The sequence below is a fragment of the Rhincodon typus genome, chromosome 1, assembly GCF_021869965.1.
Source record: "Rhincodon typus isolate 14 chromosome 1, sRhiTyp1.1, whole genome shotgun sequence".
Taxonomy (NCBI): domain Eukaryota; kingdom Metazoa; phylum Chordata; class Chondrichthyes; order Orectolobiformes; family Rhincodontidae; genus Rhincodon; species Rhincodon typus.
The window spans coordinates 152,469,641-152,486,881 of record NC_063332.1 but is presented as its reverse complement, the minus strand read 5'-3'; the positions used below and the strand labels follow the sequence as shown (position 1 = coordinate 152,486,881).

The following is a 17,241-nucleotide window of genomic DNA, read 5'->3' as shown; positions in this document are numbered from 1 at the left end:
GCCAGCCAACAGAAGGGCCTATTAATTCTAATGTGCCATCTTTCCCCCACCACTACCCAGTCTTTTATGATTGTTCCTGGCCCTTCATTCTTGGTCAGCTCTTTTCTGATAGTTGCAACATGCAGGATCACTGCCTCCTTACTGAGTTTTTAAAATTATATTTTGGATTAATTTGTATGATTATAGGGAAAGAGCAGAGGGAGTGTAATTAATGAGATAACTCTTTCAATGAGCCCATGCAGGTACAAGGGGCCATCTAACCTCCTTGCACATGGTATGATTCTAATTCCAACATCTTCCCAGTTCTGGGTTTGTTTCAAGGTAGTTTTCTTTGTTATTTGGACCATCTCCTTCTCTATTTTGTAATTTTTTTTTTGTATATCTAGCTGGGATGGACCATTCTCCTTCTTGCTAGTTCCATTGAACCTCATTTCACTGTTTCTTTATTTTTCACCCAATGAAATAACTCGAGTAGTTTTAATATCTTACTGGAAATCATACAATGCCAGACTGAAAGAAAAACCAGGTGGTTCCTGTCCAGATTCTATTACAAATAAACATTTCGATAAAAAAAAACTGTCCAACTGGAATCTGAATGAAAACTACACAGCAATCGAACTTTGGCATTACTTATATCAGTGTACGCTCTCATTCTGTTTTCTAATTTTGGATCCAGGTGTTGTTTCAACTGTAGCACTCTTGCCCCTGTGTCAGAAAGGCTGAGTCCAAGCTTTATGCTCTATAAGTTCAGAACCTAAATTAATATTTCATTTCAGTAATTCAGAGCATGATGTACATTAGACGTATGGTGTTTTGGGTGGCATGTTAAACTGTGATGTCATCTGCTGGCTTAAGTAGATGCCTTAGCTCAGTTGGTAGCAGCCTTGCCCTTCAATTACAGGAGTTCAAATTCAAGTCCAGCTCCAAGGCCTGAGCACAATTACCTAGGGTTCCATTCCAGTGCAGTACTGTGGGAATGAGATGAGGTGTTCAACCAAAACACCATCTGCCCATTCAGGTGGATGTGTAACATCCCATGGAACTATTTTAAACAAGGGCCAGGATGTGGTGCTGTGGTCAATAATTGTTCAATAATTCTTAAAAGAAATGGCCTATCCCATCAATAATATTTTGATGACTGCACGAGTTTGTTACAGGTAAATTGACTTGCCACTCTTCCTACACTACAACAGTATTACCCTTCAGAAGTACTTCATTGCCTGTAAGGTACTTTGAGACTTCCTAGCGATTATGTAAGGTACGAAATAAATGAAAATCATCCTATTTTCCTCATGATTCTATTTGAAAAAGAGCAGTAGAGTTTTCCTAGAGTCCTAGTGAACAATTAACCTTTAAATAACTATCTAAATAGCTTAATTAGTCTTTTGTCACATGGCTGTTTGTAGACTTTTGCCACTTCCCTGTATTAAGGTATTGATTAATCAGCCATGAATATTTTGAGGCAGCTTAAAATTGAGAAAGGCATTACATAAATCTAAGCTTTTATGACTAATTTTCCTGAAGGTATAGGTGTTTGTCTATATGAGTCCCAACGTTACAAATTCCTCATTGCATAGAAACATAGAAATTAGGAGCAGGAGTAGGCCATTCAGCCCTTTGAGCCTGTTCCACCATTCAAAATTATTGTAGCTATACCTTATTCCTGCTTTCTCTCTTTGATCCCTGCAGCCCTAAAATCTATATCTAACTTCTTCTTGAAAACACTCAATTTTTTGGCCTCAACCATCCTCTGTGGCAGAGAATTTCTCTGGGTGAGGAAATTTCTCCTCATCTTAGTCCTAAATGGCCTACCCTGCATCCTTAGAAAGTTACCCCTGATTCTGGACACCCCAGTCATCAGGAACATCCTTCCTGTGTTTACCCTGTCTCGTCCTGTTAGAACTTCATAGATTTCTATGAGATTCCCATTCCTCACACCCGCCACCATTCTTCTAAACTCCAGTGAATATAGTCCTAACTAATCCAGTCAGTCTTTGTACATCAGTTCTGCCATCCCAGGAATCAGTCTGGTAAGTTTTCATTGCACTCCCTCCGTTGCCAGACTATCCTTCCTCAGAGAAGGAAATCAAAACTGCACACAATACTCCAGGTGTGGTCTCGCCAAGGCCCTGTACAATTGCAGCAGGACATCTCTGCTCCAGTACTCGAATCCAGTCACTATATTACACAGAAAGGGCAGGAAAGTGGATGTGAGGATGATCCTACTGAACAGCGAAGCAGGCTCGAGGGAATGAGCCTACCCCGTTCCTATTTCTTATGGTCTTACGATCTACTTAGGCAGGCATGCCATTTGCTTCTTCACCTTATTGACTGCTGCACCTACATGCTTTCTGTGTGGAACTTTCAGTGACTGGTGTTCAAGGCTACTCAGGTCTTGCTGTACCCCTCCCTTTCCCAATCTATTGCCATTCTGTTAATAATCTGCCTTCCTGTTTTTGCTACAAAAGAGGATGAACTCACATTTATTCAACATTATACTTAATTTGTCAGCATTTTCCCATTCACTTAACTTGTCCAAATCATACTGAAGTATCTCTGCATCCTCCTTACAGTTTGCCCACCTACTTAGCTTTATGTCATAAATCAACTTGGCGATATCACATTTAGTTCCCCCATTCAAATCATTAATATATATTGTGAATAGCTGGGGTTCAAGCACTGACTCCTGCGGTCTCCCCCTCGTCACTGCCTGCCGCTCAGAAAATGACCTGTTTATTCCTTTACTTTATTTCTTGTTTGCCAACCAGTTCTCTATCCATGTCAATACACTAGCACCAATTCTACATGCTTCAATTTTATATGTTGCTCTCTTATATGGGAATTTATCAAAAGTCTTTTGAATGTCTGAGTAAATCACATCCACTGGCTCCCCATTATCAACTCTACTAGTTACATCCTTGAAAAATTCCTTAAGGTTTGTCAAACATGTTTTGATCCATGCTGATTGTGTCTGATCTTGTCACTGTTTTCCAAGTGCTGTGCTATTAAATCTTTCACAATAGACTCTAGCATTTTTCCTACTATTGATGTCAGGCTAACCGGCATTTATTTCCCTGTTTACTCTCTACCTGTTTTTGTAAATAGTTGGGGGTTTCATTAGCTACCCTCCAATTCTTAGGAATTATTCCAGAGTCTGTAGAATCTTGAAAGATGACCACCAATGCATCCACATTGCCTACCTAGAAATTCTTATGGAACTGAAGCAGTGGGTATCAAGAGGTCAAATGGACTTAAAAAGCTTCACAAACATTTTCCTGCAGGGCTCAGTCAACAGTTTTCCGTTATCTAGAGTGGGAATGCCAGTGTTGCTCGAATTCAAGAACTTGTTATCCCAGGAAGTGTTTTAGACAAAACAACAAGAAGTTATATTTTTACATGGCACTTCCGGACCAAAGCGGAATGAGAAAACAAACTGAAGTGGTCCTGTTGGCTTTCTGGGCATTTCCACCATTTTCTGATATTTCAGCTCTCCAGCATTTGCATTGTTTTGCCTTTGCCTTCTGTAACTCTTTGTTTACAACGGTTATTTGTTGCAAAAGCCTTAATCTTTAGTTGAACAGGTTTGACTGATATCATATTTTCACACCCTTTTCCCACAGTGTAGAAACTTTGATGAATCAAACCAATGTCATTTAGCACTTAAATGTGCAATAAATAGGAAATAAGCATGTCTTATGAATTTTACCTGAAACATTGGACAAATTCTTAGATGCATTATTCAGTGTCTTTTTCTCCATATCTATTACGTGCTTAATCTTGTTCAAGACAAGTTTCAGTTCCTCTGAATGTTTCAGACTTTCTTTTTCGGTCTCACGCATTCTGTTACTCAATTCCAGAAGTTCTTGTCGATACGCAATTATTCCATCATCACCTTTTGAAAAAAATAAGAAAGGCTGCTGTAAAACCTTTGCATTTCAAATTAATGACTTTCCTTTCTGTTTATCGCATCGCCAAGTTGATTTTTGGAGTGAGATGTGTTGGTGGGTGAGGTTCTAAAATTTCACAAAATAAGTCTGTACCAATGGGACACTACAGGCTTGGTCTTGGCATGAGGATGAGGTAGCTGGGGAGGTGCTGGAGTAGAGGTACAGGGGAGACCACCGACTACTTGATAGAAATGGCAGCATGTCCAAATCATTGCCCCTGTTCAGCCTCATTTGAATTTTAGTAATATAAAACTAAATGCTTGCATTTAAATAACACCTTTCTTGACTTCAGGGTGCTTCCAAATGCTTTACAGGCTATGAAGTACTTTTAAAGCATAATCGCTGTTACCATATGGGTAAAAGTGAATCAGAATAGAAAAGTGTTAAAGTAAAATGGGTGATCATGAGTTAACAACCAATTTAACACCTCTCCTGTTACCATACTGGAGTGAATTCAGATGAAATGAAATTTGGGAGAGCTATAAAATTAGTGGTTGATTTGTCAATATTTGTTTTACATGATCTCTCAGCAGATTGATAGATAGACGGTCTTTCCCAGCAAGCATTGGAGGCTGGGTCATTGAATATAAGGCTAAATCAAACAAATTCTTGGTTGACAGAGAGCAAAGAGTTATTTATTGAGGTTATGGGTGGGGGTGGAATGCAGTAAAGTTGAATTAAGGCCACAAACAGATCGGACACTATCTTGCTGAAATGGCAGGGGCAGGCACAAGAAGCTGAATGTCCTTTTTCTGCTATTATTTCTTATAATCCCAGCCTGTCTTTGTGGCGTAATTGGTTAGCGCGTTCGGTCCTTAACCCAAAGGTTGGTGGTTCAAGACCACCTGGGGGTGAAGTGATCACTGTTTTAAGGGTGGCACGGTGGCTCAGTGGTTAGCACTTCTGCCCCACAGCGCCAGGGACCCAAGTGGGACCGCACTAGCTCTTGATGTGTGTGCATAGCAATTAAGAATTGCCACAACAGGTTTTGGAACTTATAATCCATGTTCATGTAATCAGTTATGGAAAATATTGTAATGTCAACTCCAACCATAGATTCAAGTCCAGTATGACTCAATAGTTTCAGGAGGGAGAGGGAATATGATTTTTTTTCAATAGTTCAACTAAGTGCTTGTTTCTTTTAATGCATGATTAAGATTAAAATCTGTGGGTAAGGAAGTGTAGTTTATTTTTATATATAAGGAGCTATTAACAGCTTCTTCTTTGTCGGTTTAATGTCACTGAGGGTATTCAAGAGACATACAGTGTGACGACTAATAGATTTAGAGAAGTTAGCACACAGCAAGATCAGTCAGATAGATGGGTGACTGTCAGGAAAGGTAAGAAGGTATTTCAGAAGCATCCTGTGGCTATTCCTCCCTCAAAGAGATATTCTCTTTTGGATACTGTTGAAGGGGATAATATCTCAGAGGAAAATAGAAGTGGCAGTCAGATCTTGGGCACTAAGAACGAATCTTATGTTAAGTGGGGTTTGTCAAGATTTAAAAGAAGAATTGTTATAGAGGACTCTCCTGTCAGGGGCACAGACGGGAGATTCTGTGTCAGTGAACATGAATCTAGGAAAGAATGTTGCTTTCCTGGAGCCAGGGTTAAGGATCTCTCAAAACATTTGAAACACATTGTTAAAGAGGAGACTGAGAAGCCGGAAATTGTTGTACACATCGGTAGAAATGAAATAATTAGGGAAAGGGTTAAGACTTTGCAGAATGAATATAAGAGGTTAGGTAGAAGGTTAAAAACCTTAAAAATAATAATCTTTGGTTTACTCCTGGTGCCAAGTTCTGATGAGGGAAGGAATAAAAGCATTGGGGAGATAAATCAATGGCTGAAGAGGTGGTGCAATAGGTAGGGATTCAGATTCTGGATCATTGGGATTTGTTCTGGAGTAGAAAAGGCCTGTTCAAAAAGGATGGGTTTCATTTGAAATAGAAAGGGACTAATATCGTGGCAGGGTGATTTGCTAGTTCTATTTCGGGAGCCTGTAAACTATTACAGAGGGTGGGGGAAGGGGTGAATAGGGGTTTCTAGGCAGCAGTGAAAATTGAAAGACAGATGAGGATTGGTCTGAATCAGAGAAGAACAAATTATTTAGAAACGGCAGACAAGAGCAAGTCAGAGAATGAGCTAACTCTGAATAATGAAACTGCATTTATTCTGATGCAAGGGGTCTTACAGGTAAGGCTGGTGAACTCAGGGCATGTATCGGAAAATGGGACTGGGACATCAAAGCTATTACAGAAACTTGGCTGAGGAAAGGACAGGACTAGCAGCTCAATGTCCCAGGTTTTAGATGGTTTAGGAGGATTGAAAGAGAGGCCAAAAAGAATGGGAGTGGCGTTTTTGATTAAGAAAAACACTACTATTGTAATTAGGACATTTCTGAGGGATCGTCCAATGAAAATACATGGGTTGAAATTAGAAATAAGGAAGGATGATCACCTGGATGGATTTGTACTATTTACCCCCAATAGTCAGAGGGAAATTGAGGAACAAATATGTGGAAAAATCTCAGATATAGGTAAGAATAATAGGGTTGTAATAGTAGGGGATTTTAATTTTCCAAACATTGACTGGAACTGCCATAGTGGTAAAGGTTTGAATGGTGAGGAATTTGTTAAATGTGTTCAAGATAATTTTCTTTTATCAATATGTAAACGTTCCTACTAGAGAAGGAGCAAAACTTGATCTTCTCTTGGGAAATAAGGCAGGGCAAGTAACTGAAGTGTTAAAAGGGGAACACTTGGGGCTAATGATAACATGTCTATTAGTTTTTAAAATAGTTATGGAAATGGATAAGCCTTCCACAAAAATTAAACTTCTTAATTGGAGTAAGGCAGATTTTTTTAATTGTAAGAGACAAAAAATTTCAAAAGTTGATTAGAATAGACTGTTCGCAGGTAAAGGGACAAGTGGCAGTGGGAGGCTTTCAAAAGTGTGATAAAAGAAATCAGAGGCATTATGTTCCTTTTAGAGCGAAAGGTAAACCTGGTAAGATAAAGGAACAGTTATTGAGATTCTAGTCAAGAATAAAAAACTGCATGTATTAGATATGGGATCAAATGAATCTCTTGAAGAGTATAAAGAGTGTAGGGACATTCTTAAGAGGGATATCAGAAAGACAAAGAGGGGATGCCTTGGTCGATAAGGATAAGGATAATCCAAAGAGATTCTATAAGTAGATTAAGAGCAAAAGTGCAAGTGGAGAGAGAGAGAGTAGGACCCCTTAAAGATCAACGAGGTCACTTTTATGTTGAACATCAGGTGATGGGAGAGATAATAAACTAATATTTCGCGTCAGTTTTTACTGTGGAGAAAGAAATGGAGGCTAGAGAACTCAGGGAAATAAAATTGATGTTTTGAAAATAGTTCACATTTGCAGAAGAGGACGTGCTGGAGGTCGTAGAAAACAGAAAGGGGGATAAAGCTCCAGGACCTGATCACGTGTATCCCAGGATGTTGTGGGAAATTAAGGAGGAAACTGGGAGACCCTTGATGAGTCATATGCTGGTCAATGAATAGATTCAACTGAATAAATGGATTTGGTTAATGTTAATCTAGTACTAAGCTAGTACTGTTGGAATCAGGACTATAAATCCTTCACACTGTCATGAGCTGAGGAGGGTTTGTGTCATGCTCAAGTTGAGTTTTATCAAGGATCGTGATGTCATCTGTGATACAGAGACAACCTGATTCATGATGAAATGATCTATATGTTGTTAGAATATATTATGGTTGATACATAATCCAAAAGGTAATTCAAGGAAACAATATCTATTGTAAGGCATTCTAAAAGTTGCCACTTCCTGTGGTGCCAAGCAAAAATGTATGGACAAATATCCATTTTTGACATTGAGCTGGGGAAACTATTTGGTGCTTGAGAACTTCGTGAGTATCTCTTTAGTGCAATATTTATCTATCTTCTATCTAAACATGCACATGTATGCCATCGTTCTTTAAAATACAAGTAATGGAACTGCATCAATCAGCATGATGCTTATCTTTCTGAATGATGTTGTTTTGTTCCATGGAATACAATTGCAGTTTTCACATTTCTTGAATGTGAATGTTACACTCGAGGAGGACTGTTACTGAGTGAGGCATCACCTTCAGATATCACATTGCATCAGTTTTGAAGTTGCCCCAGTAGCATCAAGCTTGTCTGAATAAAGTTAGTCATATAATGGATAGAATTTATGGTGCAATCTGGAACATTTGATTTTGCTACTGATGGGTTTTTACCTCATGCAGATCGGTGCATGCTGGTAAACCATTAATAGTAGGCCGTGCTGTATCAAAGATGTAAAAGGTTTCAGATGTCCATCCCAATGAGCTGCATTGACATTGAAAATGAATAGTGACAATGCAAGTGATCATCATACACGTTGTAAGCAGTTTGCTAATCATCTGTAGACTGCACAACATTGTACCAGTTCCTTGACTACATCTCGTGTCAGATATATAAAATGATGATATTTGCACTTGCATCAGTGTCAGTCTTGGCATTTAGTGCATGTTATCCATTCCTTTTGTGGTATGTCACTCCAATGGAGGTAAAGGTTTTACCTTTGCTAAGGCATCCATGTCAAATTGAGCACATGTCCTGTCTGACTGAGGTCTGTTCCCTGTGATATTGAAGCTGCCTGTTAGATATGCTTGTAAGCCATGGATGGACCTTTGGAAACATTGTTCCTGGGCTGGCCCTTTACACATGCTGCTGTGGAGCACTGTATTGTACTTTGGCTTTTTTGAGCACTTGGACACTTTGCACATTGTAGCCCAATGCCCTCTTGCATTTGTCACAAAATACTGAATGCTCTTTTGGCGGGTGACACAAGCCACATCTCATACAAGATTCGGATGTTTTGTTGAATCTGTTCATGGCTGAGTAGTTGTTGTGGAGTCAATATCTGAAGATTTTGCTGACCAGTTACAATTGTTTGAACGTGAGTTCTTGTAGCAATGAGATGATGCTTTTTTATTTGGGTTTGTCTAGAAGTTCTGGTCGGAACAATTTAATAGGCTTACAAACAGATAACAGAGAACAGTACCGGCCCTTTGGCCCATGATATTGTGCCGACCTATTATCCTACTAAGGTCAATCTAGCCTGCGTACCCTACATTTTACTATCCTCCATGTGCCTATCCAAGAGTCGCTTAAAAGTCTCTAAAATATCTGACTCCACTGCCACTGCCGGCAGGGTATTCCACACACCCTCCACTCTCTGTGTAAAGAACCTACCTCTGACATCTCCCCTATACCTTCCTCCAATCACCATAAAATTACATCCCCTCGTAATAGTCATTTCCACCCTGGGAAAAAGTCTCTGACTATCCACTCTATCTATGTCTCTCATCATCTTGTACACCTCTATCAAGTCACCTCTCATCCTTCTTCGCTCCAATGAGAAAAGTCCTAGCTCCCTTAACCTTTCCTCATTAGACTTGCCCTCCAGTTCACACAGCATCCTGGTAAATCTCCTCTGCACCCTCTCTACAGCTTCCACATCCTTCCTATAATGAGGCGACCAGAACTGAACACAATATTCCAAGTGTGGTCTAACCAGGGTTTTATCGAGCTGCAGCATAACCTTGCAGCTCTTATACTCAATTTCCCTGCCAATGAAAGCCAACACACCATATGCTTTCTTAACAAACCTATCAACTTGGGTGGCAACTTTGAGGGATCTATGGACGTGGACCCCACGATCCCTCTGTTCCTCCACACTGCCAAGAATCCTGCCATTAACCCTGTCCTGAACCTGTGGAAAAGGAGGGTATAAGTTAAGAACGGGGAGTAATTATCTCTGTGAAATCAAGGAGATGGAGAAAGGGACCAGAAAGCTCTTTCTGTGTGCTACTTTGTGTTGTGACAATTACTAACTCAGATGGTGTTACCAATACTACCTTCTTCCACAACAAATGCTAAGTCCCAATGAGCCACATGACCTTGCCCTGGAAGGTGCCATTGGATACTCTCTTTAGTGGCCTGCTTTATGTGGACAATGTCAGAAATCACACGACACCACGCTACAGTCCAACAGGTTCACCCGACAACACAAGCCCTCAGAGCCCCAGTCCCCCCTGTTAACACCTGAAGAAGGACTGAGGCTCCGAAATCCTGTGCTGTCAAACAAACCCACCGGACTACAACCTAGCGTCACACGACCCCCGATCCCGTCCACCTCAGGCAGACACTGGCACCTCCACATCACTGCTTTATGTGGGCATCACATGCTAATTTGATCTTCAAAGAACTTAAATAAATTAGGGTAAAGTTAGTATTTCAGAAATGTGTTTCTCTTAGGTACTCTCACCTTGACCTGAATCCATGCCTTTTTCTACTTTCTCTTCTTTCTCACCTTGCCCATGAAAGTCACCTCTTTCTCTCTTAACCCCATCTCCAATACCCTGCTGATGACTGAACATATCTTTTTGATTCCCAAATAAGCAGATGTCCTTGATTCTCACGCTTCAGGTGTTGTCCCATTCGTATTCAACTCTGTGATCATCACTTCTCTTCTCAAAAAAATCCCCTTCATCCTTCATCATTGCAAAGTTCCAGCCCATCTCTAATCTTGTTTTTCTCTTCAAAGCCCTTCAATGTGTTGTTATTTCCAATATCTGTGTCCATCGTTCCCAATTAACTGCACCTTTGATGTTTTCTTGGGGCATGATGTAGCCTGTCGGTTGGTAATCTGGTTACATGTTTAGTACCTTCTCGTGTCCCTCTCTATGTCTGTCACTCAGCCCCGGCCCGCAAGGAGGCTCGAAGACATTAACCACCGAACCCAACAATGACCTATACTTTAAGACTGGCAGTTAAGTTAGCTTTGGTGAAATCACATTCAGTACTATGACGAAAGATAAATAATTTTTAAAATTGTAATATTATTTTTGTAAAAAATAACAATTCAATAGGTCTTTCCAGAACAATGACATAATTCTGTATTTGGCCGAGAATAGATGACTGTAAACCCTGTGGTGTTAATGCAAAGATATTTGTACTGTGGTGTTTGTGTAAACATGTAAGGCCACTCGATTTGTTTTCAATTCACAATAACCTAGGATGAATGAGTTTTAAAAAATAAAATTCAGTTCAGTTCAGTTTGGTCTTTTGATGATATTCACTTATTAGCAAACTGTTCCTGAATGGCATGCGGTAAGATGGGGATGAGCCAGAAGGCCCAGGTTCAAGTCCCATATTCTAGAGATGTGTAATAATCTGCCTTGAACAGGGTGATTTTAAAGTATACTCACAACTGTGGCCTGATATCAAGTGGGCTATACCTCTCCAGTTCCACACTGAACAGCTGTCGGTGTCATGTGCCTTGAGCTTACACTGGCAGTGCCATTTTGCAGATAATTTATGATATTTTCCTGCAGCTTCTGATACCCAAGAGCTGTAACCTGGCCAGACAGTGGTCAGTGGAAATGAGTGAAAGGGCATGAGTGCAGTGATGACGAAGAAACACTGTCCCTCAATTTATTGTCAGCTCAGATACTGAATCTGCACATCATTTTGAGAACAGGATCTGTAGATGGTGAGACAGTGGGCATGAGTGTGCTGCAGCCATGGCAGCCAGCACAGGTTGTGCAGAGATAGTAGGAACTGCAGATGCTGGAGAATCCGAGACAACAAGGTGCAGGGCTGGATGAACACAGCAGGCCAAACAGCATCATAGGAGCAGAAAGGCTGACGTTTCGGGCCTAGACCCTTATGAGAATTGCATTGGGCTGTGCCGAAGAGGAATGAGAAGAGCACTTTGATTGATTAGGTACAGAAGAAGGTAATTAGTACATACAAGGAAATACTTAATGCATTGACAGGAGTCTGCCAACCTGCTTGTAATGCCAAGCAGTCTGTCAGAAAGGCTTCAGGTGGACACTTGTGGAACCAATCTGACGATGCAGCATCTGATGGTTGAAGTTTCACAATTTCAACACTGTTGAAACTATGTTATGGAGGAATATCAGCTTGAATGCAATAAATATGCGTTGCACACTATATAGCTGAGTCAGATTCTCAAACCTGAGATCTGCACCCTTGAGATCAGGCTAACCAGCTAAAAATTTCTCATCTTCTGCCTCCCTCTCTTTTTAAACAGAAGTACTACATTAATCATTTGCCAGTCCTCCAATCTCCAACGATTCCTGAAAGAGAAAGATCACCACCTAGTGATCTTTCAGGAATCGTTGGAGATTGGAGGACTGGCATTTCCTCCAGAATCTCCTAAGCTACGTCCTTCAAAATCTTGGGGTGTGGTCCATCTGGTCCAGGTAATTTATCCCCATTCAGACCTTTCAGCTTCCCCAGGACCTTCTCCTCAGTGAAGGTTACTACACTCACCTCTATCCCCTGACTCTCTTGAAGTTCTGGTATGCTACTGGTGTCTTCCACTGTGAAAACTAATGCAAAATACTTATTCAGTTCCTCTGTCATTTCTTGGAAGAAATTCAGTGAAGAGGTTATTGTTCACAACCATGTTATTTAAGTGTCTTTTCATATCTGAGTCATGGTCCTCATTATTAAGAAAATGATCACTGAATGTTTGATATAGTGAGTGACTATGTATGCCAACTTGTTGTCAAATTTCACATTTGAGCTAAAGAATCAGTAACGTCAACTTGCAGAATCTCACCAATGCAGTTTCTTTCATTGTCACTGTCCAATTACAACACAGGAAGTATTATCCTGAACCAATGGATTCAAACTCTTAATGATGCTGCCTTTTCTGATCTCCAGTTATAGCAGAAGCCTTGATTTTATGAAAATCCCTAGTGAAGGAATCCTAATTGACTTTTCAATCGCGCTGGTTGGTATTTCGTTCTCTTACCTTCCGCTTCTGAAAGAACAGTCTGTGGAATGCAATTGTTTCTACACTCTGGACTTTGTTAATGACTTATAGTAAAATTATAGGCATGGACACACTACACCTCAGGGAATAGTGTAAGGGAAGAGTATGAGAAATAGCTAATGAAGAAAATCAAATAAATTTCAATAATTGTAATGGAGAAACATGCAATTCTGCTCTTTGACAAATATCTCCATAGCCATGGGTCCAGTTTAATACAGAAAACAAAACTTTGACAAGCTGGCCAGTGCTGATCAATTATTAGTGGTTTTCATTTATTGTAAAATTGAATTATACATACATCTTAAGTCTTGAGGGAACTCTACATTGATATTCACAATAATTTCAAAACTGGATTAATAGATTTCTGAGGGGCAAATTTACTAAGCATTATGAAACCAGGGAGGGTAAATGGAGTTCTGGTACCAATCAGCTATGGTCTACCAAATGGAAGACTTGGTTTAATGCTGTTCCTATGTTCTTTTAAATTTGTTCGTGGGATGTGGGCATTACTGGCTAGACTAGCATTTATTGTCCATGCATAATTGCCCACGAGATGGTAGCAGTAAGCCAGAACGATTAGGGACATCCTGTGAACAAATAAAATAACTCTGCAGGGTTTTTCCAGTTATTAACAGAAAAGCAATAATTCCTGTAAAATAGGATAATAATGCAAAAAGAGGCTTTCAGGAACCTCACACAAAATGTGGGGCTGTACTTAGTTGTCATAAAGTTGTCTTGTGAGCATTTTGGCAAAGTTTGTACATTTCTTTTTAAAACTAATCAATGTACACTTTAGTTCTTTTTTTCTGTTGTATGCAGCCTATCCATTTCAATGTAAGGGCTCTTTTTATTTTGCATGGCCAAGCACGCAGTTTCAAAGTAACTTTAATCAGCCTGCACAGTATCTTTAAGATTGCTGTATAGCTGTGCAAGTAAACGGTTTACTGAGAAAATTGAAAGTAATGTTAATGGTCAGAGTAACAGGCTAATATTCATAACTCATGGCTGTTTGCTGGTCATTGCCATTGCAAAATGGCTAACACAGTAATTTTGCATAACAATAGTCATATGTCACATGCAGGCAGACTAGAGGAAGGCAAGTAGTGCAGGAAGCCCTATGGTTGTCTCCAATAGATATAGCATTTTGGATACTATTGGGAGAGATTACTTCTCAGGAGATTGCAGTGGTAGCCAAATCTTTGACAACATGGGTGGTTCTGCTGTATAAGTGGGGGAGGAAGAAGAGCGACAGCAATATAGTGGGAGGGGATTCGTTACTAGGGGGAAAAGACAGACATTTCTGTGGCCATAAAAGGGACTCCAGTATAGTACGTTTACTCTCTGGTGCCAGGACCAAGGATGTCTCAGACAACACAAAAGGGGTGGGATTGTGGTTTGCCGGGAGGATGCAAGGAAGTTCCAGTGTAATCTAAACAAGTTGACTCTGTGGGCTAATACATGGCATATGCACTAACACAGGGATAAGTGTACATTTTTACACTTCAGTGTGAAAAACAGAATGGTAAGGTATTATTTAAATGGTGATATATGAGAGTGTGGATCGGAATGTCCTTGTGCACCAATCAAATAAACAGGAAGAAATTAGAAAGTAATTAGGAAGGCAAATGGTATGTTGGCCTTCATTGCAAGAGGATTTCAATTCAGAAGTAAGGATGTCTTACTGCATTTATAAAGGCCTTGGTGAGACTGTAGCTGAAATATTATGTGGAGTTTTGATCTCCCTACCTGAAAGGATATGCTTGCCATAGAGGCAGTGCAGCGAAGGTTCACTAGCTGATACTGGGGAAAGGAGAGATTGACCAATTTTCTATCATAGTTTGGGAACATGGTTGGCGTGGACTGGTTGGACCAAAGGGTCTGTTTCCATGCTGTATGACTCTATGATATTGAAATTATCCCATGACCAAAAGCTTTAATAGAGAATATGCTTGCTTTACCAATTTATAAAGAATTGTAGCTGCACGAATAAAAGTTCAGGCTCTTCAGTAATATCAATCATATATTCTGGACACATACCAATGCAAAAGATTATGAAAGTGAAATGTTCCCACTATTTATAATTCTTGGGGGTTACTTTGTTTACAGTATCTAAAAATAAATTTTTTTGAAATTTTGCAAGACAAAGCCCACTTTAACAGAATTTGCTCTTGTGATGTAAGATCTTGCCATCCCACTGACAGCTGATTATTTCCAAGATGTCACTTTAGGCCAGATCACTGAATATATTTGAGAAAGGGGTTTATGGTCATTAAGAGAGGCAAAAAATTGATTAGGGATAGTCAGCATGGTTATGTGCAAGGAAAATTGTGTCTCACAAACTTGACTGAGTTTTTTGAGGAAAATTGTGTCTCTCAAACTTGACTGAGTTTTTTGAGGAAGTTACAAAAAAGGTTGATGATGGCAGAGCAGTAGACGTTGTTTATTTGGATTTTAGTTAAGCCTTTACAAGGTTCTGCGTGGTAGACTAATTAATAAAGTTAGGTCACATGGGGTTCAGTGTGTGCGTGCCAATTAGAAACGTAATCGGCTTAATGGCAGGAGACAGAGAGTAATGGTGGAGGGCTGCTTTTTGGACTGGAGGCCTGTGACCAGTGATGTTCCACAGGGATCAGTTCTGGTCCTCTTTTATTTGTCATTTATATAAATGATTTGGATGAGAATATAGAAGGCACGCTTAGTAATTTTGCGGATGGCATCAAAATTGGTGGCATTATAGACAGTCAGAAGGCACACAACACTAGGTTATAGTCCAACAGATTTATTTGGAATCATACAAGCTTTAGGAGCACCTGACAAAGGGGCTGCACTCCGAAAGCTTGTATGATTCCAAATAAATCTGTTGGTCTATAACCTAGTGTCGTGTGACTTCTGACTTTGTCCACCCCAGTCCAATTCCGATACCTCTACGTCATAGTAGACAGTGAAGAAGGCTTTCTAAGATTAGAAAGGGATCTTGATCAAATGGGTCAGTGGGCTGAAAAACTGGGGGGGAATGGGGGCTGGGTGGTGGAGTTCAATCCAGATAAATGAGAGGTATTGCATTTTGGTACAACAAACAAGGGCAGGGTTCTGGATACAAAATTGGCTGTCCAATAGAAGACAGAGGGTGGTAGTAGAAGGAAAATATTCAGCCTGGAGCTCGGTGACCAGTGGTATTCTGCGGGGATCTGGGACCTCTGCACTTTGTGATCTTTATAAATGACTTGGATGAGGAAGTGGAAGGGTGGGTTAGTAAGTTTGCTGATGACACAAAGGTTGGTGGAGTTGTGGACAGCGTGGAGGGCTGTTGTAGGTTGCAACGGGACATTGACAGAATGCAAAGCTAGGCAAAGAAGTGGCAGATGGAATTCAACCCAGAAAAGTGTGAAGTGATTCATTTTGGAAGGTCGAATTTGAATGCAGAATACAGGGTTAATGGCAGGATTCTCGGCAGTGTGGAGGAACAGAGGGATGTTGAGATCCACGTCCATAGATCCCTCAAAGTTGCCACCCAAGTTGATAGGGTTGTAAAGAAGGCATATGGTCTGTTGGCTTTCATTGGCAGGGGAATTGAGTTTAAGAGCCATGAGGTCATACTGCAGCTCCATAAAACCCTGGTTAGACCACACTTGGAATATTGCGTTCAGTTCTGGTCGCCTCATTATAGGAAGGATGTGGAAGCTGTAGAGAGGGTGCAGAGGAGATTTACCAGTATGCTGCCTGGACTGGAGGGCAGGCCTTATGAGGAAAGGTTGAGGGAGCTAGGGCTTTTTTTATTGGAGCGAAGAAGGATGAGAGGTGACTTGATAGAGGTGTACAAGATGATGAGAGGCATAGATAGAGTGGAGAGTCAGAGACTTTTTCCCAGGGCGGAAATGACTATTACGAGGGGGCGTAATTTTATGGTGATTGGAGGAAGGTATAGGGGAGATGTCAGAGGTAGGTTCTTCACACAGAGAGTGGTGGGCATGTGGAATGCGCTGCCGGCAGTGGCAGTGGAGTCAGATATTTTAGAGACTTTTAAGCAACTCTTGGATAGGCACATGGAGGATAGTAAAATGTAGGGTACGCAGGGTAGATTGACCTTAGTAGGATAATAGGTCGGCACAACATCATGGGCCAAAGGGCCTGTACCATTCTATGTTCTATGTTCTATGTAGGGCTTATACAATTAATGGTAGGGCCTTGGGTAGCATTGTAGAACAGAGGGACCTAGGGATGCAAGTACGTAATTCTTTAAAGTTTGTGTCACATATACACAGGATGGTTAAAAAGACGTTTGGCAGGCTTGCCTTCATTGCTCAGTCCTTTGAGTATAGGAATTGGGACTTTATGTTGAGGTTGTACAGGGCATTGGTGAGGACTCTTCTGAAATACTGTGTCCAGTTCTGGTTGATCAGTTTGGGCAGGATATTATC

General features: G+C 40.5%; 1 protein-coding gene across 2 annotated transcripts in view; it reads right to left on the bottom strand.

Moving 5' to 3' along the window:
* LOC109916805 (alpha-1,3-mannosyl-glycoprotein 4-beta-N-acetylglucosaminyltransferase B-like) overlaps nt 1-17,241 on the bottom strand; it is a 224,421-nt gene that overhangs the window by 155,845 nt on the left and 51,335 nt on the right. For both annotated transcript variants that reach the window (XM_048603784.1, XM_048603778.1), the window contains exon 2: nt 3,707-3,892. In XM_048603784.1, the coding sequence (XP_048459741.1) occupies nt 3,707-3,839 (133 nt within the window). In that variant the 5' untranslated portion in view covers nt 3,840-3,892. The remainder of the gene's footprint in view (nt 1-3,706; nt 3,893-17,241) is intronic.